Below are 25047 nucleotides of genomic sequence, written 5' to 3' on the forward strand. Positions count from 1 at the left end.
CCAAATTGCTGTATGTGGACTCGCCCTCAAAGGTAAACTCTTTTACATTCTTAAGGTTTGCTCTATTGAACCTATAGGTTATATGATTAATTGAATGTCTAGAGATTTGGCACACATTTTGAACCTTTTCTGTCTGTGCACGAGAATGCATATTCACTTTATTTTCATAGTACATTAAATTGATTAAAACTTTGAAAGTTATAGAAGCTGTAAAAATAAAAATAAAATAAAATAAAACATGGGAAAAACATATAGCAAAGCACATCCTGTGACAGGGTGCTCATATGTTGATCCTAATATCATGTTTATGCGTGTGAATTATGGGGAAGGATGTTTGAACTAATATGATGTATGGGTTAAAGAATGTGCTTTTCCTGAAAAAGGTAGTTTTAGTCTCAGACAGTTAGAACAACTGAAACTTAATGTAGAGACAAAGGAGAGAGAGAGACCCCTAAAACAAAGAGCGAAGTGCAGTTTTTAGCAGACTGGAAGGCACTTGCTGAATGGCAGAGCGAGGCACATAAAAGAGAAAAAATGTCAAGCAGTGCCCTCATCTGTTAAACTGCAGAAAGCCAATCCTGATCTGGACTCCGCCCCACCGCGATGCCCACAGCCAGTAAGGAGGGAGGAACCTGCAGTTTCAGAGGCACCTCCTCACGATGAAGTGGCCCAGCCTACACCACTCCATCCCAACCTGTCAGAACTGAGCCACCAACCCCCACCGAACTATGCTCCAGCCGTCCTATCTTCACCGGTGGTGTTACACACAAGATCCCAAGTGAATGGACCAACAACACTGCTGCCTGAGGGCTTCAGACCAACAAAATCGGACATAGAAGGGACAGTGCACGCCGTGGTAAATACCCCAATGCTAGAAGTGGCCAGAGAAGGAGGCCCTATGCTAGTTCACAGACCCTGGACATTGGAAGACATCAGGAGCAGCATGACACATCTGCCGGTGCTCCACGAAGTAGGAGGACGAAAGTTTGGGGATGAAATTCAGATATTCTGCAGGGAATTCAGACCCACCACTCATGAACTACGACGACTGCTCATGGCAAAACTTGTTACGGACTGGGTCAAAGTTTCACGTGAATTCCCAGAGGATGTTGTCCACCTGATCAACCCACAGTGGGATAATGGAGTCAGGTACAGAGCACAAATCATGGCGCTCCAGCAGAGGCTGATGAACACCTTTCCTGTGCGACTGGACATGACAAAAACAGCGATGTGTAAACAACAAGACTCAGAGACTGTATCACAGTACCTGTCCCGGCTCACTGAGATCCATGACACAAACTCAGGCTTGGAGAAACCTGACGCTCTGGCAGATGGGCAGGCGGCCGTCACAGCATGGGAGGCACATCTCAGAAACAGATTTATGATTGGCATGAAACCAGAAATTGCTGCTATAGTCAAACAACAATGTATCACCTGGGACACCAGAAACCTCACACCTTTCCACCCAATGGTGGCTGCACCATAACACTATACTACTAGACATGCAGAATGTCCCTATAAAACGATGTACTGTCCTTAACCCTGCTACTCTTCTTCCAACACAGGGAGACGGGGAACTACATGACTGTGTTGTAATAACTAACAAACTCTGCTCTCCTAGAGAGCAGAGTTGTGTCTCCTAGAGAGCAGAGTAAGTTTCATGACCTGAAAGATGTTCTATTGGAAAACTCACATCTGATCCTTTTTGTGGACGGGTTAGCGTCACGTGACCCAGAGACAGGTAAAAATCGAGTGGGCTATGCAGTAGTGACCTTACACGAGATGGTCTGTCAGGAAGTCTCCCCTCAAACCTTTCAGCACAAGCAGCTGAACTGTATGCCCTCATAGAGGCATGAAGCCATGCTGAGGAACAGTCAGTAAATATCTACATAGATAGTCGATATGCCTTTGAGGTTGTACATGATTTGGGGACAATTTGGAAATACAGGAACTCCTGTCTCCTTAGGTAATGCGCGAGCGGACCATGCAGCAAAACAAGCAGCAGTAGCAACACTGCCGACTTCAAAACTTTGTGCATTTTCCTCTAAAACAGAAACCACTCCTTTTTACAGGTTTCAGAGCTCCAAGTGCGAGCTACAGTGGAGGAAAAGGCAGTATGGTGCAAAGCGGGTTGTTCCGTCATCAACAGTGTGTGGCGGTGCCCACAAGGCCGCACTTGCCTCCCCAAATACATGTTCCCATATTATGCAAAGTTGACGCATGGGAAGGACCATGTGTCAAAAGGGAGAATGATAGCAGCGGTAGCCAAGCATTGGTTCACGAAGGGCTTCTGTAATTATTCTCAAAATTTTTGTTTAAAGTGTTTAGTATGTGCTACTCACATTGTGGGTCGATGTTTGAAGGTGGAACAGTAATAGGACAGTAAGGGCTTCAGAGCACTCTCATTATTCTATCCTGCTTTATTCTATCCTGTATTAACCATCTTTCTGTAATAAACCTTTTTACCTTCAGAGGACGAGTCTACGAGTGTTGTCTAATTTCCACGACACTGCAAAAACAGTTAATAACTCCTGATAATATTAGAAGTCTTTAATACATTCCAAAAATGACAAAAACTTTTCAGCTTCAAAATCTTTTGCACATCAGCTCTAATGTTCACCTGTCACCAATGTAGAAAAATTCTTTTCATAACATTGGAATGGAAAAAATACATTTGTTAAACATGTGCCTACTTTTGGAAGGCATCTTCCCTGCCGAATATTTTGAAAAAGACATTTGACACATCAACATCAACATATTCTTCATTTGAGAAAAATCTATACAGGTTTGTATATATAAATACCTGGCAACAAAGAATAGGAACACAATCTGTCATTCACCTACATCCAGATAATTTCATCCATTTCATACGCTAAACATTTATAATTACAGCATGAGCATTAAAGAAGTCTTTAAAATGAACAAAAGTACTTCAGACTTCAAAACAGCATGGACTGGAGGGACTTCCTCACGGTGGCCATATCCTGTTGTTGCTATAAAATAATTGCAGAAGAAAATCAGCAATGTGAAATGTAGCAATCTACAGTTAAGAAAAACCCAGAGAATGTGTGTAAATACACTCACTGTGTCCATCATTATCTTTTTCTGCAGCAGAGCCATGTCCTTTTTCAGCTCCATCTGTGCTCCCTGGAGGAAAGTCTCGTGAGTCTTCTCCATCTCATCCATGTTCTATTGGAAAATACAGGAACATATCCAGTCAATATAAAAATAAAGAATAGATGTAAATAATAGGCACAATCTGAAATATTTGTGAACTGATATCAAGTATCATACCTTGATGAACTGCTCATACAGTTCTTTTATGGTTTTTATTTTTTGACTCTGCACAACCCGAGCCTGCTGGAAGAGCTTCTGCTGCTGTTGAAAGAAACTCTATGCACATAACAGTTACAAATTAGATCATGCTGAGATTTTTCACAACAGTTGTTTCTAAATCAAATTACCATGTACTGTAATGTCACAAATTGCATTATCCAAGAAAACAAACATGTTTTCTGTATTTTTCTAGCAAAGAAAAAAATGGAATAGCCGAACTTAAATTGAACATTAAAAAAAAGGGGGGAGGGGGGGTGTCATATTCAGCTCTACTGTTGTTAATGCTGTGGGTTTTCATGTCACATGTTCAGCAATCACTAACATTCAGTTTCTCCTCTTGCTCCTCAGATTTCTGAACATCGGTCTCCCACTGCCGCAGCACTGACAGCACCTGCTGTGAGTACTCCTGCGTCAGCTTCTGCCTGTGGCGGCAAATAAATATTTAAATACTATCACAATGATCACTATCCTGGTCAGGATTGTGGAACATCCAAAGCCTAATCTGGGAGGTGGAAAAACACCCTGGAAAGTAGACTTCATGTGAAAACTATAATGAATTCGTTTTGACCATGTAGTACACAGTTATAGAAGGGAATTATTTATAATTGCAGTGTCACCCAGATGAGGATGGGTTCCCATTTAGGTCTGGTTCCTCTCAAGGTTTCTTCCTCATATCATCTCAGGGAGTTTTCCCTTGCTACTGTCACCTCTGCCTTGCTCATTAGGAATAAATTTATACATGTAAAATTAACATATATATCCTTAATTTTTATATTTCTGTAAAGCTGCTTTGTGACTATGTCCATTGTTCAAAGCGCTATTCAGATAAAACTGAACTGAACTGGAATGGATGCCAGCCCATCACAAGGCAAAATCCACCCAAGTTGTCCTAGGGGCAATTTAGTGTAGCCAGTCCACATCCTACATGGGTTTGGGAGTTTGGCAGAAGATGCAAAACTCTACAAAGACCCTACACCAAGCTCAGGATCCAAGCTCTACACATAACTACAATTTCTAAAGAGGTAGTCCCATCTATGACAAAATGAATTATAAAGATTTGGAAATAAATTCACAAATACACTTGAATTCATGAAAGCATTCTACAAAAAAATGTGTATATATTAAGTGTTTATTGCATAAACAACTGCCCTTAGACTTCCATTATAGCTGAGCTTTGAGTAAAAACATTTACATTTTTCCCCCTCAGTATAAGGATACATTGACATTCTTGTTTGCCCAAACACTACAGATGCAGTAGATTAGGTTTAAAAGCACCGACATCTTGTGCACATGTACCTCTGGCTATGCTGGGTTTTCCACAGCTGCTCTATTTTCTGGTTGCTGCCTTTCAGAGAGTTTTTGGTTAAACATTCCAGGCGCTTCCTCTTAGCCTGCATTGTCTTGCTGATGTCAGCTGCATCAACATTCAAATACACATTACACAGTGCAAATCACAAATTCACTACTGAAATGCATAACCACAGTAACAATGCAGCATCACTGATTTTCACTTCAAATGGCCTCACCTCCAAACTTTTCGAACATTGTCTGAACTTCATTCCTGTGAAAAACAAGCAGATGTGTATCATCAAACTTTCTACCCAAAGATTTGGCCACATTACTCATGAAGAATATTTAACTCACCCTACACCTACAATTGGGTCATCTTCCTCAAATGTACTAGCAGATCTTTTCTTGCCCACCTTCTCAATGATGGGAGTTTCTAACAATGAAATCATAATTGGAGGAAATGAAGAGTTAATGCCGCTGCAATTTACCATCACTGTATAAATATATCTGACAGATGGCAGTTTGATCCAAACATTTCTCAGCAGATATACGTTATCAGTTATATAATTTTTACTGCCAGTAACTATTTTGAATTAGTTTGCAGTTTAATTAAAAAGACATGAAATACAACCAAAATAAAAGACAAATAAAAAGCACCTTCTCTCGCCTCATCCTCAGAGCCACTAAGACCTTTCTTTACATCCTCTATATTAAAGTCAAAAGCCTGAAGGTGTGAGGAGTCTTCTGATTGTTTAGGCTTCTTGTTCTGTTTTCTTCCTGATGATGCCATTTTGCTAAAATAAACAAGTGGATAACTGTCAGCTAGATAAAATGAACTAAACAGCTTCATGTGAGGTGAACTTGACACGATCGGCATGAGATTTAGTCAGCTATACCCAAAAATCATTACACAATCAAAAGCACAAAATTATTTTAACCTTCTTTTAAGTCTGGATTTAGCTTTTACTTCATCTGTGCCTTAAGAGAGATGCAGCAGCGCTTTATACCTTTAATCTCCCCATCTCTCTCTCTTTTACCTCTTCATCTGTAAACACAGCTCAAACAGATCAGTTTCCAAAGCTTTAACTCTCATGCTAAAACCACCGTCAACGGCATAGAGTTTGTCAGCTTGTAGATAGCTAACTAACCAAGCCGAGTCTCTGAACTTAGCGCATCTGCACTGTACACTGTACTGTATAACGTTTGCTGTCTTCACTACTTCCACATTGTATTTCTAATTAAAATTATATTGAATGTCGCTGGAAATTGCTATGTGAGAAAAGAAGTTCTTGCTCTTTTGTTTTTTTAGGAGCTAACCTGACCTTTATCCCTTATGTTGTTAAGATTTTCCCTTTCTTACAAACGCCACTTTAACCTCGCGAGCAATGTAGCCCTGTGACGTCAGTGTGGTAGACAAGCGCAAACTTTTCATGGGAATAACGAAAATACAGCACCAACCAACAAACTGGTGAGTTGGTTCAGTCAACAAACTGATTCCCATTCCAATTTGTTGTTTGCTGCTGTATTTTTGTTATTTCTGTGGCACAAGGTGGGGGACACCCTGGACGGGTGCCAACACATCACAGGGCACCATCGCACACATGCTAACACACCCATTCACACGCTAGAGAATTTGGAAAGGCCAATTAGCCTACAACACATGACTTTGGTACTATTGGGGTTGGAAACCAGAGTGCATGGAGGAAACCCCTGAAGCAAGGGGAGAACCCAGGACAGAGGCAGGAGTGGAAGTCCCAACACCAGAGGTGTGAAGCACTAAGCCATATTGTCCCCCATCAGAAATATTCTAGTAAGTAATATTCTATTACTTCAGTTACATGTTTTAATGCAGTTTATTTGATATACCAAGAAACCATTTTAAACTTGTCCAGCCCCTAAGCTAATGTTTGATAACCACAGATAGTTAGATCAACATTTTCCTAACACTTAGCTTTTACTTCAGAGACATCAGCAGCACTTACACAGAGGACACTAGGTATAAGCTATATAGGTATATAGCCATTTTCGTGGACAATATGGAAATACTGTGTTTCAGATAGGCTGTGACGGTTGTTTGGTCTATGTAAAATCTACATAGAAACCAAAATGCATTTGATTGATAAAATTAACTAATAGTTTTAAGGAAAAGTGAAAAAGGTCCCTTGTGTGATCAGTGTGGCTTCAGTATTCGGTACGGTATACAGTATCGTCTCTGTGTAGCCTGTACAACGTTTATTAAATTTTTTTATGTCAAATAAATACGCCACCACACACCAGTTTAAATTAAGCACATGGCAGGAAAATATGATTATTTTACTGATTTATTAATGCGAAGTATTTGAAATATTGCCCTCTTACGGTGTTGGTAGCTAGGAAGCTAAGCTCCAACTAAATGGCGTGCGCTATAATACTATTTTGTGCATTATATGAGTTATGGTGCTGGCAACTAGTTAAATACCCCCCCAAAAATTAAACTAATAATAAGGATTATTTCAGCTACATATTTTACACAACACTTAGAGCAGATGAATTTACCTCAGGCCGATCTTTGTGGAAAAGTGAGCGTTAGCGCCGACGCCAGTTAACTTTCTTGTTGCCAGGTCCCCTGTAATCTTGCATAACTGAGAAAATCAGGTTCCTAAAATGAGCTCTGTGTGTTACGTGTGTGCGTGTTCCTATGTGTGTACCTACTCGCTGTCCTGTTTTTTTTATTTATAATAATTTAACACATTGGTAAAAAAAAAAAAAATGAAGTAATAATGTACGTTTTAATTTTACTTAGAGTTCTTTGTATACAGACCTGGCAACCCAGCGTAAAGGATTACAGTTTTCCCGCCATAGCACGAAATGGCTCGCGCGTTCTGCAGCAGCTTCTTTGCTGCACATTTGGACTAGTCCACCATAGGAGTCGGGTTTGTGAGCACAACGTCTTTCACAAGTGAAAGGGTGAAAACCTAAAGGCAACCTTTAATCATAGGAAGATTCTCGGAACGTTATTTTGTGTTTATAAAAATAAAACCCATTTGGCGAACTACCTGTGAGAATTCTGATACGAGAATACCTGGGTGAATGTTAAATGCGTGTTCCTGGAAGGTTACTTAGTAATTACAAACACTGCACTTAATAGCAAACTTTGGTGAACAGTCCTTGTCATATAACAACAGGATAATGTGTCTGAAGTTTCATGACGTTTCAGAATACAATATGTGGCCAAAAGTATGAAGACAACTGACCATTAACCCTATAATATGGGCATTCCCCAAAGGGTTACCACAAAGTTGTATAGACATTTCCATAGTTGGTGTGGAAAAACCTCTATGCCACTTGACATCAGTACTCATCTCCCTAAGGCTCCTGTAGCTGAATGGACAAAAATCCCTACAGCCATGCTGCAAAATCTAGTGGAAAGACCCTAACAAAATGGAGGTTATAATAGCGGGGAACATATTGTAGAGCATTTATGAAATGGTTCCCAAAAATAACTAAAAAACACTAACATTAGGTAAACATTTCAGCTTGAAAATGTATCTTCAATATATGGATTTCTCAACACTGACATCCAAAAATGTCATTAAACAAGTTTTTTTTTTCCTCTCTTCAAGTTAGCAAAAAATCATTTTCTGTCCTAAGGAATTAAAAACTATATTTGTGTGGTCAGACCATAGGTTTTTCTTCATGTTTGTCAGATACATGATACAGTAATACATTTAAATTAGCTAAATGTACACATTTTTATAAACACAGCAGATGGTAGCCTGTTCTGCAGAAATATATTTTACAAATGTTGAAATGAAAGGTTGTTTTTTTCCCTTTAAAGCAGTGTGAAACTGTAATTATGTCACCACCATCATCATCATCATCATCACCACCACCACCACCACATCCACCACCATTAGCCCTTGCTATGATTTACATTCCCTTCAGATTAAAGTTAGGTGTTCGGCTTAGTTTGCTCTTCACATAACCCGAAGTTATGTGAAGTGCCAGAGTTCCCCTTAATATTGACTACTGGTTACACAAGCCTGGTCAAACAAGCCTTGATAACAGAAACTCCCAATTACAGTATGAAGTCAAGTTTATTTTCAAGACTGTATAAAATTATTTAAAAAAAAAAAAAAATTACAACATTAAAAAAAAAAAAACGAGACATGACAGGATATATCAGACAAACACGTGGTGGATAAATAATAGTTTTTCCCAGATTAAATGTCAAAGTTCTCCTCACATACAAAATGTCCATTTTCTTCATAATCCTCTCGGGTTACCATCATCTCCTCGATGTCTGGGTTTTCTGCTAAGAGCTTTCCTCCTTCCCAAGGATAGCAGATTGGACTGGAAAGAGAAGACAATTTTCAAGCTAAAGACAATGAAAATTTAAACACTGATCAAAGTACATTCCTTTGTAATGTACACTTACTTTTGTGGCTGTATTACAGAAACATCAAATTCACTAGGGGCGAGTGCACGGACATCTTTATACACACGATCCCTGAAGCCAGGAAACAAGGTGTTGCCACCTGTCAGGACGATGTTCTTGAAGAAGTGAGGTTGCATTTCTGAAACAAAGAAAAAATAAAATATTAGGGGGGTCTGCAGAATATGCAGCTCATTTTTATACCGTATTGCATAATATTCTCTAAACCATGTTGTTCTTGTGGACAGGAATGAGCCTAGAATCCGTTGGTGTCTATGTTTACAGTGGTTTTCCTACCTCAACACAAAGGCCTATTTACACTGAACATAATTTTTTTCCCCCATAATACAAAAAGCATCATTAAATTTTCAAATGAACACATGCATCTCTATACATGCTGTACTGGGAGGAATGTGCATTTTTCTAATGTGAAAATAAAATGTATGTTTAAACAACCAAACAAGCAGCAGCTCAAGGTTTACCAGCTCTTGGTAAATCGGTCCGTTTGTGTAGAGACAGTACATCACTCACTCACAGTCATTAAGAAGTAAATGTGACCAGATAAAGAAATTCTTCACTTATTTATTTTGTCAGTCATTGCCACTTCTGCATTTTGGTTTTCTTTTCTTTTGTTTTTTTTTTTTACAAGGTTTGTGATGTTAAATTTTTTTAAGCATATTTGTTATATTGTATTTCAGGCTCCCTTTCTGACTCTGAGTTCTGTGAATTATTCAGGGCTCCTTTCTATTCATGACACCCAAAAATAAGCAGGCTAAATAGACAACACTTTTATCTGAGAAGTTAACAGACGATCAAGAGTAGACAAATGTCTTGTGTTTAGATGGGATGACATATGATAACCTCAGTGACGCCTGAAAATAATGGCTGGTTGCTTTTTTTACAAAATAATAGGCACAGGTAAACATGAACTTACCGGAACATCTATTAATATCAAAACATGACTGGCATGTGCTAAACTCTTAGTAATTTTATAACCCAATATCACACTATGGTGGTGGCTAGTCTACCCTACCTTCTGGCATTTTGTTGATGGAGCTGACTATTGCTTCTGGTATGCCCATTTCTTGGATGCCAATATCTGACGGGTGGAAAAGCATCTCTGGAACAGCAAATCTCTCATTTGTGAGCCGCAGTATCTGCTCTCCAGTTTTATACTTCCCCGTGAAATTCATCTCCTCTCGAGGCTAGAACACAAAAGAAAAAGAGCAACTAATTATATTGCTTTCAAAGATTAAAAGGGTAGAAATTAGAGTATAGTACATTACAGGACAAGTTAAATATCTCTTCTGATTAACATACAATACAAAAACATCCAGTAACCAGAAGTCTATGGAAAGAAGGAAAAGCACATATATTGAATGTAATTTCACACCTTACAGAAGCCCTTTTTGATGGAACTATAGTCAGGTAGTACATAGTCTCTCATTACCAGATTTTCCTCTCCTTTCAACCTGAAGAAAATAAAAGGCAATGCTTGAAGGTACAAGAATGTATGAAAATAGATCTGTAGTCTTGCATATTAGACAAAAAAAACACCACCACCACCACAACACTCAAGCTTACTGAGCAATCTGCATGTCTTTGTAAAACTCCTGTGAGACATAGCACACATCCTCCTTTACTTGATTGATCACGTAAGTCTCATCCATCACATGTAGCTGCCTTTGAAAGAAATACAACACGCCACTTACGTTACTGCATAGGTGACCCATGTTCTCTATTGTGCACATCAACAATGTCTTGTATTTATATCTTGTATTATCTCTGTGTATACAGGTTTTGTATTGATATTCTGAAATAACAGTTTTGTAGTAAAGCTGTATCACTGTAGTCATTTAAACCCATTAATTAAAAAAAAAAAAATCTATTAATGATAATCAACAAAATGCTTATTCATTGTGGAAGAAATTTTGGTTGGACACACTATTTTATTTATAATATTAGACATTGTGACCATCAACACAACCTTACCTGTATGAAATGATCTCTTTTAAGTGGTTGGTGAGAAGTTTTCCACCTACATTTATTCTGTGGAACCAAAAGCAAATCGTGAACAACATAACCTAACAGATAACCTTAAAAAATTCTCACTCTGAATCAAGTACAATCACCTGACCTGCAAATGCCATCCTTCATCTTCCTTCCTCTACAGTAAGGGATAACGTGTGTGAAGGAGAAGCCACTATCCACCACGATGCAACACAACTCCGAATTGTAATCATAGAAGTGTCTGTGCGCACTCAAAGATCCAGCTGAAACATGGCACATTATGTAGTGCGTCAGGCTATTTGGGAAGGTTATCAGTTGGTTGTAGCACCAGTATTTGGTTATTAATCTTTGAAATACCCTGAGACTGAGATGACCAATGTTAAAAATGAAGTGTACACTTGAGGGTTTCTTTCAATTTCTTTGGTAGCCAAGAAATGTAGACAGTTTACTGAGCAAGTCACACACACACACACACACACACACACACAGTGTCAATGTCTTTAGTGGTCAATCAGTAAAAATACAAAAGCCAACACCTGAAAAAATTATTTTTTTAATTGTGTGTGTGTGTGTGTGTGTGTGTGTAATATATATATATATATATATATAAACATGTAAATGTCCAAAAACATTTAATAAATTTTATAGTATCTTAGTCACACAGGATTGCACTGGCACACCATGAGTTAATATAACGGGTTCTCAAGTCTTTTGCAGGCAGAGATCCTTTAACTGTAAAATAATCTTCATTAAATATCTTCGTAATACAATTTTCATAAAATCCATTTAACTATTAGATTTAATAACCTGTGCTGACAGCTAGAAGCTACACTAACACTATACTTCTGCTGTATCCATAATCAGTTGAGTCCCTGAATTTTCCCACCACTTTATAACTATGATACCTTTCATCCTATTGATATTGCATGCATACATTATATCACTTTTTTTAATGATGATGCAGATGATGCTCCTAAATTTAATCCCTGATTGTCAGTGTAGTGTTTAGATAATTTACAATTTCACAATTTGAACTCACCGTTGATTCGTAGAGCTGCTTGAAACTGGTATTCCTCAAACAAAATTTCATTCATGGATTCTTGAATTGAGGTGAAGTTGAAGTAGGGCTCAGTTATCACTATGTTGGTATCAGCAAAGTCCACCTGCAAAAAGTAGTAGCAAAATCACTTTATTAAATTCATATGTGCAGAACAGCTTGTGTTGCATGGAGTAAAGTTCTGACATGAGTCACATGCTTAAAAAATTTTTATTACAGAGATGTAGCACAGATATAGACTGAGTATTTTCCTTACATATGGAAAGCATAGCAGTGGAGAACATAAAAGGAAGGGAGAAAGAGACATTTCCTGAAACACTAAGAACTATAACCAATAGTACAGGTCAGCATGGAAGAGCATGAAGAAGGGATGGAGACCAGCATGGCACAAAGGAAGATGATGATGATGTTGTTGTTCATGCACCATTTCCATCCATCGTACCACTTATCCTACACAGGGTCGTGGGGAACCTGGAGCCTATCCCAGGAAACTCATGGCATGAAGAAGGGGACACCCTGGATGGGGTGCCAGCCCATCGCAGGGCACAAACGCACATACTCACACACTACAGACAATTTGGAAATGGCAATTAGCCTACAATGCACGTCTTTGAACTGGGGGAGGAAACCAGAGCACCCAGAGGAAATCCCTGAAGCACGGCAAGAACATGCAAATTGCAAATGACTCTCACTCGTTTCTCTCTCTCTCTCACACGGCGGAGGTGGGAATCGAACCCCCAACCCTAGAAGTGTCATGCACCACTTGTAGATCTTATCGATCAAACACTTGTAGATAAATATTCCACAGGTAATAATGACGTTTGTTCATCTGCTCACAGCACAGTTCATTAGGTATAATAGTACATTTAAGTAGTACCTTGAACATTTCTTTTCCAAACAGTTGATCCCACACTTTCCGTTGCACGTCCCAGTTCACGAGATAACCCTAAAATAAAACAAACACGAGCAAAACATTTTGGAAAAGCGTACTAATTTCAGGGCTAACACTGTACTTGTTATTATTGAATCATCAAACTTTACCTTTTGAAACGGAAGAATATAAAAGAGTCCAGACGGGTCTTTAATTTCATCCAGTTGATTTGCAGTGAAGGTTTTTAGCCTCAGAGACTTGGAGCGGAACTGGCAGTTAGGAATAACACTGAAGAGGAGAAAATATCTTTATTATCCACGCAGTACAAACACAGTATACTTTATCTGCTTTAAGTACAACGCAGTGATAAAAGTAGCACACCTGACTTTCTCATGGCTGTATCCAATCTTAGCCGTGTAAGCTCCATTGTCCAGAATGAGGGTTTTCATCGCTAATAGTCACAAACTAAAACGCTTTCAATCTTTCCCAAAGAATGGCACAACACACAAGGCTACTATTAACTCTTATACAAAAATGACATAATTACGGTTATGTCTTTACTGTGCGTCTTGTGGGTCCTTTTCAGCTCTTCTTCTCCCTGTACATGCTTGTGTGTGAAACGTCATATTACAAGCGCCCCTTGCAGGACTGGAGATTAACTGTAGCTATTGTTTCACAGCCCACAGAAGGGGCTCTAAATTTTACATTTACATTTATTCATTTAGCAGACGCTTTTATCCAAAGCGACTTACAAATGAGAAAATACAAGCAAAGCGATATATCAAGCAGAGAACAATACAAGTAGTGCTACCATACAAGATCCGCTAATTGAGTTCCATAAGAAGCAAAGTGCGCAGAGTAGAGGTGTAAGTGCCTTTTTTTTTTTTTAAATGGGTTGGTTAGGTGTTCATGGAAGAGGTAGGGCTTTAGCTGTTTTTTCAAGATGGTGAGAGATTCTGCGGTCCGGATTGAGGTTGGAAGCTCATTCCACCACTGAGGAACAGTTAGTTTAAAGGTTCTTGAAAGGGACCTTGAGCCACGCTGAGTAGGTACTACTAAGCGTCGGTCGTTGATTGATCGCAGATTGCGTGAGGGAACGTAAGCCTTCAGGAGAGAGTTGAGGTAGGGGGTTGCTGTTCCAGACAAGGTCTTGTAGGTGAGCATCAAGGCCTTGAATTTGATGCGGGCGGCTACAGGAAGCCAGTGGAGGGAGATGAAGAGTGGTGTGACATGGGTTCTCTTGGGCTGGCTGAAGACGAGGCGTGCTGCTGCATTCTGAATCATTTGAAGGGGTTTGATGGAGCTGGCCGGGAGGCCCGAGAGTAGGGGGTTGCAGTAGTCCAGTTTTGAGATAACAAGAGCCTGGACTAGTATCTGTTTAGCCTGTTTGGTGAGGTAGGGTCTGATTTTCTTGATGTTGTACAGGATGAACCTACAGGACTGTGCAGATGTTGAGATGTGGTCTGTAAAGGTAATCCTGGCCGTCCTGGTTGGCTTGAGTGTGGTTGAGCCAAGCTGTACAGTGAGATTGTGGTTGATTGAGGGACAGGCTGGGATGACGAGAAGCTCAGATTTTGCCAGGTTGAGCTTAAGGTGGTGTTCCCTCATCCAGACAGAGACGTCCGACAGGCAAGCAAAGATACGTGCAGAGACGGATGGATCGTCAGGCTGGAAGGACAAATAGAGCTGGGTGTCATCAGCATAGCGATGATATGAGAAGCCATGAGACTCAGTCACCTGCCCTAGAGATGTAGTGTAGATAGAAAAGAGCAGTGGACCCAGAACTGACCCCTGTGGAACGCCAATTGTGAGTTTCAGAAATCCCTCTCCTCCATGATACCTTAAAGGATCTGTCTGAGAGACAGGATTCCACCCAGCGCAGAACCGTTCCGGTGATGCCCAGGCTGGAGAGGTAAATTATTGCAACCAAGCACTCCTGTACTGTAAAATAAGTTGCATGGACCCCCTAGCAGATTTATTTCATAAACATAATGGAACTATTCTAATATTACTATATTGCTTAAATGTGAACAATAATATTTAGGTTATTTTTGAAGTCTAATAGCTTTTTCTTCCTTAACTTTACACTGATAGAACACATTAGGTTCAATTCTCCATTCATCGAATTTCTGTTCCACTTTTCCTATACAGGGTCACAGGGAGCCTGAAGCCTTTCCCAGGGTACTTGGTTCACAAGGAGGGGGACACTGTGGATGAGGTGACAACTCATCACAGGGCACAATTGCACACATTTACACAACACTGGACAATTTGGAAATACCAATCAGCCTACAACTCATGTCTTTGGACTGGGGGAGGGAACCAGAGTACCTGGAGGAAATCCCTGAAGCACAGGGAGAACATGCAAACTCCACACACACAGGGCAGAAGTGGGAATCGAATCCCTAACTCCAGAGGTGCAAGGCAAACACTAAGCCGTTGTGCCCCCCTAAATTATTTATATACTATAAGCCCATTTGATTTTTGAGATATTGAGGTTTGGATTCAACACATTCAATTCAAATGACTAGTCAAATAGGTTAATAACCAACTATAATAAAATACATAAAAAAATATTAATATTCATTATGATAATGGTTGTGATTTCCACCACTGTGATATATATTTTTATATATAAATTTATGAGATCACAGGCTCTTTAATTATGCTTTACCGACTCTTGGTGGTCCACTTTGAGAACCAAACTACTGAGATCAGCAGTTCATTCATCTTCAGTTACTGTGGATTTGGAGCCTATCCTGGGAACACTGGGCACCAAGTGAAAATAGTCCTGTCCAGTGTGTTCTCGCTCGCTCTCAGCAACCCATGCCAATACAGAGGTTTAAACTCCACCCAGACAGCAACTTGAGCTCAGGATCAAAACTGGCTTCACTGTACCACTCTTACATTTATGTCCTGTGGAAAACTACATGACAAACAGTACAAAATCTCACTGTGTTTATAGTCTAGATATTTTATTTGTACCTTTCTGGGGGGGTGGGGGACAACAAAAACAGAGTAACAAAGATGAACATTCAAAAGTAAATTACTCTAAACAGTAACACTGACAGGCTCCAGCATAATAAAACAATCACAGCACAATCAACCGCATGAATAAATGCACATGCTTTTCATATGATAGTGTTTCTGTAATTTTATTTTTCTCAGATTTGTTCACTTGGAAATGCAGGTTCTTCAGAAGGACAAGTTAATGAGTGGAGGAGCCTCATTCACAGCCTCATTCTTTCCGTCTGGACTCCATTTTATAAGAGGTGAGCTCAAATCAATCAGCTGGAGAATGCAACAGAGAAAAAAAGTCTGTGATACATTTTGTGGGCTGTGAAGAGACATGTTTCATCAATGCTGTGATCAAAGGCCACCTTCAACAAAAACACATTTTAGATCATTAAATGAAGCTGAAGACATTAATCTGATCTCTTACCTGTCCACCAAAACCCTTACTGGGAATGGTTTTGATCAAATCAGGGGTGTTGGAAAGGTCAATGAGTACCTTCTCTTCAGGCTTCAAAACAGGAGCAGGTGCATCCACCAGCAGTACCTGAGAAAGAAAAAAAAAAACAACTTCAAGTCTATATTGGCTCTGCTGATGGTGCAGAACTAAAACATGTTAAAATCATTACATACAGAAGCCAATTTTATTTTAGTTCTAGATCATTCAATACTAGCAAAATGTTTTGCTGCCATTAGATATTTTAATATTGTAAAAACATTTGATTCATTCACTGTGTGCCAAACTAATTCATGTGTGTTATTCTGGAAAAGGCAAGCCAGGAATTTACAGAGCAATATTTTTTTACTACAGTCTCAGGTCAAGTTGCTACTGTTATCTGCCTTACCATGGATGTTTGTTGTTAAATTCACTGTAAATTGTTATAAATGCTGAAAATCCAATTTTATCTACAGTTAGTGAACAAATCAACCAAAAGCAATTGAAATAGTTCAACACAATGAATGCTACAAGTGGTTTCCCCAAATTCAACTGAAAATGTAACTTATAATAACCTCCAGTTTCAAAATTATTAAACTAGAAGAAGTCCTGGAAGATTCTACAGGGCCATCACAGTCACCTGACTTGAACCCCATAGAAAATCTCTGGTGGGATTTGAAGAAGGCGGTTGCAGCACACAAACCCAAGAATATTACTGAGCTGGAGGCCGTTGCTCATGAGGAATGGGCTAAGATTCCTTAGGAACGCTGCCAGAAGCTGGTGTCTGGCTATGCAGAAGCTCATAACCGTAAAATGGTGTTCTACTAAGTGCTAAAGATGCTTCCCATGAAGGGGTTGAATAATTTTGAAACTTAAGTCATAAGTTGCATTTTCAGCTGAATTTGGGGAAACCACTTGAAACATTTGTTGTATTGAACTATTTCAATTGCTTTTGTTTGATCTGTTCATTGCAAACAGCTGAAAGTCTGTCAATTTTGACAATTAACCTGATTTGCAATGGGGGTTGAATGATTTTGATTGCAACTGTAGATCCATCAAACAGCAACTCAGCATGTCAACATTTTTGTGATTATTGCAGCCTAAAATACATAACTTTGCTGTTGCTTTTTAAAAAATTTGTGATGCAACTTGCAGATTTTTTTGCTACAGAAATCTGCTTGAAATGGTGAAATTGCAATTGCACAAAATTGTCCTGCACAGTTTTTGCAGGGATTTTTGACTTGATTATTGCTTGATTTTGCGTTCATTTCTCCGATTGCAAAATCCTGGAGGGACCGACATAAATTGACAAATAGTAAACATCCGTCAGGTGTATGCGCCTAAAATTTCATATATACAGTCTCAAATCTGAGTGAAGGCCTAGCGATAACCTGAATGATCAGATCCAAAAATGCATGATTGTGTTATACAATGTACTCAACCCCCCCCCCAAAAAAACTAACCTCCTGTGTTTCTGTCTTCTTCAACTGAGGGTTGTGCAGAATTTCCTCAGACTTTGAAAACGATGGACATTCTGAGTTGGTCGGATGAGGCTCCGGATCATCTGGGGATGGTTTGGAAGACTTCACTGCAGCAGGCTCACAAGCAGTGGGTCCATTAAAATCATCCTCCAGAATAAAGACCAGCGAGTGGGGCTGAAGCTCAACCAGAGCATATGAGTCCTCCTTGGGCTCTGCCTTTTCGACTACTTCCTGCTGCTCACTCTGCTTCAGCTGACCTGGGCTAAAAGAAAGTTTACAGCTGCAGTGAGTGTAGCCATGGCTGACGACACAGTAATGAGAACACAAATGAGCATCTTTTCTTAAAATCTAGATTCACAATGTTTTAGATGTAATATATAGACAAAAATAACATCCTGTGATGAAATTGCTACATACTGATTGCAATCTGTCTAGCAAAGTATGCAAACAACCTGGTGAACCAAACAATCTGGTGATGTGCCACAGTTTATGACTGGATTTATTTGAGCCAGATTAATTTGTTAAGGATGAGTCCTATGGTATCATTGATCAAAATGCATACAGAAAGCTTATCTGGGAACTGTGAGATCAGTCAGAACTCAGACAACACAATTCACTTGTGTAAATTGTGGTTTCTTAAAGTGCTCATTTTCACAATGCAAGCTTCTGATATCAGTATTGCAAAGACAGGTACTGACATGAATATCAAACAATTCACTGTGAAACATTACAATCAATCAATATAAATAACAAGTATACCTCAACAAACCTGATCTACCTTGCAAGAAAGTACAAAAAAAATCTCTACTATGGCTTGTTCAGAAACGCTCAAGGCCATGATCTTAAATCCTTATTGTGGATTACATTGTTTTTCGGTCTTCATTGGCAGAAAAAAGGATCAAATGCTTAGAAAGTCACATTACCTAGCATGACTAATCCCTGAGCTGGAAATTGGTGATTGTGGCTCAGGGGTGTGGGATGATTTGTTAAGGCGAGGCACACTTTTGGGTGTCAGCATGGGGATGCCAGACATACGGCGGCTCACAGGTGTAGGTAGAGCAGATGGACGCCGCAGTTTAGACTGGAACGGATTCTCAGATACACTTGAAGCTGTCTGGAGGCCATGAGAAGTAGGAAGAACGAGTCTCTGTGGAACACTATATAGAAATTCTGAACAATGACTCATGTGGAAGTGTGACCCCAACAAGTACTTCATCCACAAGCCCATTAAAAAAAAAAGTTCACAATTATGTAACAGAATAACAAAATGCTACATTACCTGTCCACACTGCAAGCTGACATCAGTCTTTTCGGTTTCATAATTCGAGGAACATCAGGCGAAGATGTAACTAATTCATATGATCACATAAGGCATACGGTTAATTTAAACTGCTCTGAATCTCAAATTCAAGCCTGATAAGACACAAACTTTTACCTTCTTACCTTCAGATCCTCGTACACCTTTCAGAGTGTTTGTTGGAGACGGTGCCATGAAAGCTTTCAAGCTAGAGTTCACCTTAACAGTGCTTCCAGTCTTAGCAGCAAGTGTAGATATGCTGGGCACAGAGGTGGTCCTCTGCATAGTCTTCTTAGCTGGTGTTTGGTACTGAACAGAAAGTCCAGTCTCTGTTCTCCTAATAGGGGTGGCCTTCACTGGTCTAGGAACAGGCTCAGATCCTTTCCTTCCCTGTGTGGAGAAGGATGTCGTTCTTCCAGCAGAGGATTCCAGAGGTTTGCTGATGATTCCCGACTTGCAGTTGGAACTGGGAAATCTGCTGCCACTGCTGGGAATGCGGCCACTAATGCTACTCACACTGGTGTTCAGGGAGGAATTCAGTTTGCCTACATGGAGAATGTTGGTACAATATTTCAACGTTAACCCTTGTGTGGCATTTAAGGGTTAAAATTGGGCAGGCCCATTAAATAGTTAGTAAACCATTTTAAAATACTATTACTTACTGTTGCATTAAACATTTTAAGCAACTCAGCTCCTTGTAATTTTCATGAAATTTGCTCTTCTTTTTGGAAGTTATAGCATTTAAACCCCATTCTCCAGAAATGCTTCCACCCATTTCTGACTAAAATAAGCACAATTTATGTTTTATTTAGATTAATGTAGACCTTATTGAGTGATTATCAAAGACTGGTAGGCTGCCATGTCATGGTTTAGCCAAGATACTTGCATTTTAAGCATTACATTCAATCAGGATAAAGGATGTATGAACAGTGCCACAGAGTGCCCCCAACCCTGGAGGTACGATGGAAAGTTTCATTCAGCATGTCCCAATTATGTGAATTAGTGTTCAGGCACACAAGTGGCATCAAGTTAAAATGGTCTATAAAAGTATTTTTTATTTCCTGCACAGGTTGATGCAAAATATAACCAGATCAGATGTTTAAACACTGAATTTAACAAAAGGCTACCTTAAATAATAAGTTTTAAGTGTTTAAGTTGCCTTTAAGAAAAAGGTTGCAAAAAAAGAAAAAGAAAAAAAATTAGGTAGCTTGCATTTGGATGGCGATAGAACGTGTTTTCTGGGCTAGAAAAATTATTACAGATATCTGAAATGAGGAACCCAGTGATACAAATCACATGACAATGTTGCTAAAATTAGATCATTATTATAGTTTAGGTCTAAAATAGTAAATATATATATATATATATATATATATATATATATATATAAATTGCACCATTAAGACTCACATTTACCAGTTGGAGAGACAGACAGGCTTGAGTTGATACTAGACACAGAAGAGGAGGAGGAAGAAGTATTCTGGCTTCGGTCCACCACTCTCCTGTTAGGTAGCGTAGGAACTTTACGAAGAGGTGCACCACCTCTTAATTCAGTCTGAAGAATAAAGAAAAGCAAAGAATTTTCCAAATACTACTCATCTGTTAACCTAACAAATCAATTTGACATTTAACATCAATAGCAATTTTATCCTAAATAATGAAAGTGATTCACCTTGCTGGCGGCTGGAAGAGCTCTCTTTACCGGCAGGCTTGTGTTGAACGAAGAATCACTCATATCAGAGGCTACACTAGTTGTATCAGAGAGCAGGTCTTCAGCAGAGCCTGTTCTGCTTGCGTCTCTACTACCAGGACTCCGCTTCAGGCCAAAACAGCTCTGAGACATTAAGAAAAAAAGTAAATTAAATGTGGGGAAAAAAGGAATAAGAAGGGGAAAACACACAAGCACAGATTAATCAAACACTATGCTAATTATTGTCTCCAAATGTGATCCAAGTTGCACAATCATGAACATTAACACTATCAGTAACTGTAGTATACTGTGCATATATATATAAATGTTTGTATTTTTTCTATGAAATTATATTTGAGAAGTTAGGGGCAGAAGGCTGGCCTACTTTGCTGGGTGGTGGAAGCCGATTTTTGCTAGGAAGTGCTGGTCGGGTGCCAGAGGAAGGTCGAGAGTTCCCCATGGCTGTGGGTTTATTAGGTAGTACTCTGCCACTGGGAACAAGGCTTTTCCCTCTTGTAGCCATTTTAGGTTGGGTGTCAGTAGTTCTCACAGGGCTGGAGGTGCTAAGACGTGGTATGCCTCCAGACATAGTGCTAGACTTCTGCAGTCGCTTCTGAATGGCAGGTGGAAGCTGTTTCATGGGGCTGTCCTGAATACAAAATGTTTCTCTTTTAATGGGGCTAAGTGTATCAGCTGGTTTGAACATGCCCAGTTTGGCCGAGGAGTCCATCTCAAACTTTTCTGCATCTTCAGGCAAACTGGAAGCAGCTGTAAGGTCTTTTGCAACAGGCTCAGTAAGAGTTCTCTCAAGGTGGCTGGCTAAAAGATGAGCTTCTTTGTGAATTTCCTCAAAGTTCTCCTCAAGCAGTGGGCTCCAGCTGGGCTCCTCACCCAAAGATGGCCCACTGCTCATACTATCTTTCATATGGGTCTCCACTCCATGGGAAATAGATCTCTCCTTATGTGTGACAGGACCCAGGAAGACTTCATCTTCAACATCATCTTCTCCTTTAGAACTGAAACAAGCAAACATATACATTTCAGAAAACACTTTGGATGTATGTGAATGTTTTCAGAGAGATATTTCTAGGGATACTGTGCCAATACTGGTCTGAAAGCCTGAATTGGTATTTGGATCTGAAAAATGTTAACGCTGTCCAATCCACTGGTGGTCTACAGTGACACAAATTGTCTTTAATCCCACCACCATTGTGCTTCTGATGTTTTATCATAACTTGTCTACAGAAACACAGAAGAGAGTTGCTCAGTTACTCTAAGGACATCAGTATTAGACTTTATAAGTTGCTTCAATAGATATTTCTGTACAGTTCTCTGTGCTGTATAAAACAATGACAAATATATTCTTACAATTTTTGTTAGAAGTTGTTAAAATGAAAAGAGTTTACATTAGACTGCAAATATGTAACAAACCACTAAAAGACCAAATGACAACACACCTTGCTGGTGACAGTGAAACTTCAAAATCAAACTTCTCTTCAGCCAATGAGCAAAAATCTATAGAAATAAAACATTGGTAAAAACAAAATAAAATCACCAAATCACATACTTTGGATGTATGAAGTGTTAAGTTTGAATACATTTACTTCATTTAACCAGAAGCTACATTTGTTATATATTAATTAGTTACCATCATCGGCTATCGAAGCCATCATCAACAGAAAAACAGATGGGAGGTCAAAGTCCAAAGTCCTGAAAATAAACAACACCAACGTTAACTACATTAAATGATTCACAAACATCTACTGTTACTGATTTCGAACAATACAGAAATAACATGATCTACTACAACTAAAATGTTTATATAATGGTTTATTCTACGTTAGGTTGATTTTAGGGAAGCTATGATTAGCATGATGAACAAAAAGCTATCTAGCCAACACACTACAGAGTGAACATATAACCTAAACTCTCTCAGCTTTACAATAGCTTTTACTCATTTTAAAACGAAAACTTACCGTTTTTTGTGTGTTTCAAATTCACGGCGCAAATTTTGTCCCTTTTCCCCCTTGTGCGAGCTTACTACGAACACAAGCTTCTAAACAAGGCTTAACACATTTCAAATTTCGTCCACAGGCCGAATTCAAAGATCACGTGATTTAAATGGTGAAGCCGCATTGGTGTAGAAAGCTTCCCGGAAGTGAAAGTGTCGAGAACACACTTCGCGAGCATCCCAAGACGATGCTGTGAATGGAGCTTTTATTAAAGTTCATAGTGCTGTTATTTAGCACAAATGTAAAACATTAAGGTTAAAATGCAACGTGATGTTGTGGTGATAATGTTTACAATTTGAGAGGTTGTGTAATTATTCTTCTGTCCATGTTGCCTTATTTTAGACTACAATGTAGTTACATAAAGGTGACTTTATTGGGTTATTTTTGTTTCCATTTTTAGACGACTTGCCTACAATAAAGAAAACTAGATGTTGCAACCAGCACTGCCGGTTGACTAAATGGTCCATTGTGATCCCAGGTAGGAAAGTTTGACTCCAAAATGAATCGTTCTTTTGAACCGATTCTTTTTAATGAATCGAACTTTGTGTGGCGTCCACTAGAGTTGGATACTGTTGAAAGAATAAAGTCACAAAGCTGAAGGTTTTTTGGTTGTTGTTTTTTTGGTTGTTGTTGTTTTTTTTTGGGGGGGGGGTGCCACCAAAAACCTTCAGCTTTGTCTTTATTCTTTCAACAGTATGTACAAAACCAATCGAACTCACCATTTTATCACTGTCTGATAGTGTAGTGATTGTGTTTCTTTGTGAAGATACTGATGAATGAAATCATGGTATAAGGTCATTTTTAATTTCATGTTATCACATTGCTTCATATTACATGGTCATTCAAATGTGTGATGGCAGAAGGTATACTCATGGCATCTGATATTTTATTTTATTCCATGGACATTCAAAAGAATGGATTTTTTTATGTGGGCAGAGTGAAACCAATTAGATTATATATGTGTATATGTATGTGTGTGGGGTGCACGGTGGCACGCTCGCCTCGCACCGCCAGGGTTGGGGGTTTGACTCCCACCGCTGCCCTGTGTGTGCACGGAGCTTGCATGTTCTACCCGTGCTGCGGGGGCTTCCTCCGGGTACTCCAGTTTCCTCCCCCAGTCCAAAGACATGCATGGTAGGCTGATTGGCATGTCCAAAGCATCCGTAGTGTATGAATGGGTGTGTGAATGTGTATGTGATTGTGCCCTGCGAGGGATTGGCACCCTGTCCAGGGTGGCCCCCGCGTTGTGTCTGATGCTCCCTGGGACAGGCTCCAGGTTATTTTATTAAAACAAATTCCAACACTGAACATGGTTTAAGCTTAAAATAAGCTCTAAATTCAAATATATTAGATCACACTGTTTTTCTCTTGACTTTATTTACATATGTGGCCATGAAGTAATCCAAAAGTAATCATGTTACATTACATTATTGGATTACGTTTCTGATTACATTTTTTTAGTAAGTAATTTGTAACGGAATAGATTTTAAAAGTAACCATCCGAACCCTGAGTACATCTCATATCTATCAAATAAAGTTATAACACAAATCAAGACATAGCCTAACCTCTTAGGGACATGTTTTTATTCACTTACAGTTTCTACCTGAATGAAGAGCATTGGTTTACTGGCTTGGTTTTATCTTGTACCATGTGCATAAAGACAAGGGGCATGAACTCAAATTTTAATATTACACAGCACAAAAAGAAACGTCCTCTCTCTTGTATATAAAGTGAGTATAGCCTTGTATACACAAGTCTTTGAAGTAAATTTTAACGTTTCATTGCAATACTGGAGAATGAACCCCAGCGAGGATGAATGCTTAGTGTAAAGTATGGTGCAAAACAGCAGGTATACTGTATAGAACCACCATGGAGGTGAAGCAGAGCTGTGATCATCAGAGGAATCTAATTTTTACAGTGCAATAATATGAGTAGCGCCAGGGCAGTAAGCAACCCGGTTCAAAAAACATGTGGCCAACGAGCTTGTTCTAGGAATCGGATCTAATGTACAGTAATGTCCCGGCCCAATGTTGAATTGTCAATGGATGATCGCAGTTAGTAGAAAACCACCTACTGTACCATTTCTTAACTGCTTTAGTGGAGCTTAACGAGCCTTTCACTGAAGCTGCTGCACTGTTTG

At 39.3% G+C, this 25047-nt stretch overlaps 4 protein-coding genes across 6 annotated transcripts; 1 reads left to right on the forward strand and 3 right to left on the reverse strand.

Annotated features, from left to right (window-relative positions):
* The first annotated feature begins 3 nt into the window (after positions 1-3).
* Positions 4-2484, forward strand: LOC128611548 (uncharacterized). The gene is made up of 2 exons (XM_053631141.1): positions 4-32; positions 569-2484. The coding sequence occupies exon 2, from the start codon at positions 869-871 to the stop codon at positions 1484-1486; it is 618 nt and encodes a 205-aa protein (XP_053487116.1). The 5' UTR covers positions 4-32; positions 569-868; the 3' UTR covers positions 1487-2484.
* Positions 2485-2522: 38 nt separating this feature from the next.
* Positions 2523-7341, reverse strand: sycp3 (synaptonemal complex protein 3). Of its 2 annotated transcripts, XM_053631138.1 has the most exons (9): positions 7162-7341; positions 5284-5420; positions 4981-5059; positions 4863-4897; positions 4633-4750; positions 3659-3758; positions 3295-3393; positions 3085-3189; positions 2523-2993 (listed from the first exon to the last, which is right to left on the reverse strand). In XM_053631138.1, the coding sequence occupies exons 2-9, from the start codon at positions 5414-5416 to the stop codon at positions 2940-2942; spliced, it is 723 nt and encodes a 240-aa protein (XP_053487113.1). In that variant the 5' UTR covers positions 5417-5420; positions 7162-7341; the 3' UTR covers positions 2523-2939. The 2 variants fall into 2 exon arrangements, with proteins under 2 accessions (XP_053487113.1, XP_053487112.1); XM_053631137.1 differs by lacking the exon at positions 7162-7341 and having other exon boundaries at positions 5284-6324.
* A 716-nt stretch (positions 7342-8057) lies between these two features.
* On the reverse strand, positions 8058-13594 carry actr6 (actin related protein 6). The gene is made up of 11 exons (XM_053631135.1): positions 13360-13594; positions 13149-13266; positions 12985-13053; positions 12090-12213; positions 11178-11313; positions 11033-11089; positions 10625-10723; positions 10434-10512; positions 10074-10245; positions 9044-9182; positions 8058-8958 (listed from the first exon to the last, which is right to left on the reverse strand). The coding sequence occupies exons 1-11, from the start codon at positions 13425-13427 to the stop codon at positions 8829-8831; spliced, it is 1191 nt and encodes a 396-aa protein (XP_053487110.1). The 5' UTR covers positions 13428-13594; the 3' UTR covers positions 8058-8828.
* A 2346-nt stretch (positions 13595-15940) lies between these two features.
* On the reverse strand, positions 15941-23014 carry gtse1 (G-2 and S-phase expressed 1). Of its 2 annotated transcripts, none has more exons than XM_053631569.1 (12): positions 22871-23014; positions 22543-22604; positions 22352-22409; positions 21280-21910; positions 20877-21038; positions 20621-20759; positions 19351-19749; positions 19187-19256; positions 18831-19064; positions 17890-18169; positions 16421-16537; positions 15941-16269 (listed from the first exon to the last, which is right to left on the reverse strand). In XM_053631569.1, the coding sequence occupies exons 2-12, from the start codon at positions 22565-22567 to the stop codon at positions 16174-16176; spliced, it is 2211 nt and encodes a 736-aa protein (XP_053487544.1). In that variant the 5' UTR covers positions 22568-22604; positions 22871-23014; the 3' UTR covers positions 15941-16173. The 2 variants fall into 2 exon arrangements, with proteins under 2 accessions (XP_053487544.1, XP_053487543.1); XM_053631568.1 differs by having other exon boundaries at positions 20615-20759.
* Positions 23015-25047: the final 2033 nt, after the last annotated feature.

Source organism: Ictalurus furcatus, chromosome 8, assembly GCF_023375685.1.
Source record: "Ictalurus furcatus strain D&B chromosome 8, Billie_1.0, whole genome shotgun sequence".
In the NCBI taxonomy this organism is placed as follows: Eukaryota; Metazoa; Chordata; class Actinopteri; order Siluriformes; family Ictaluridae; genus Ictalurus; species Ictalurus furcatus.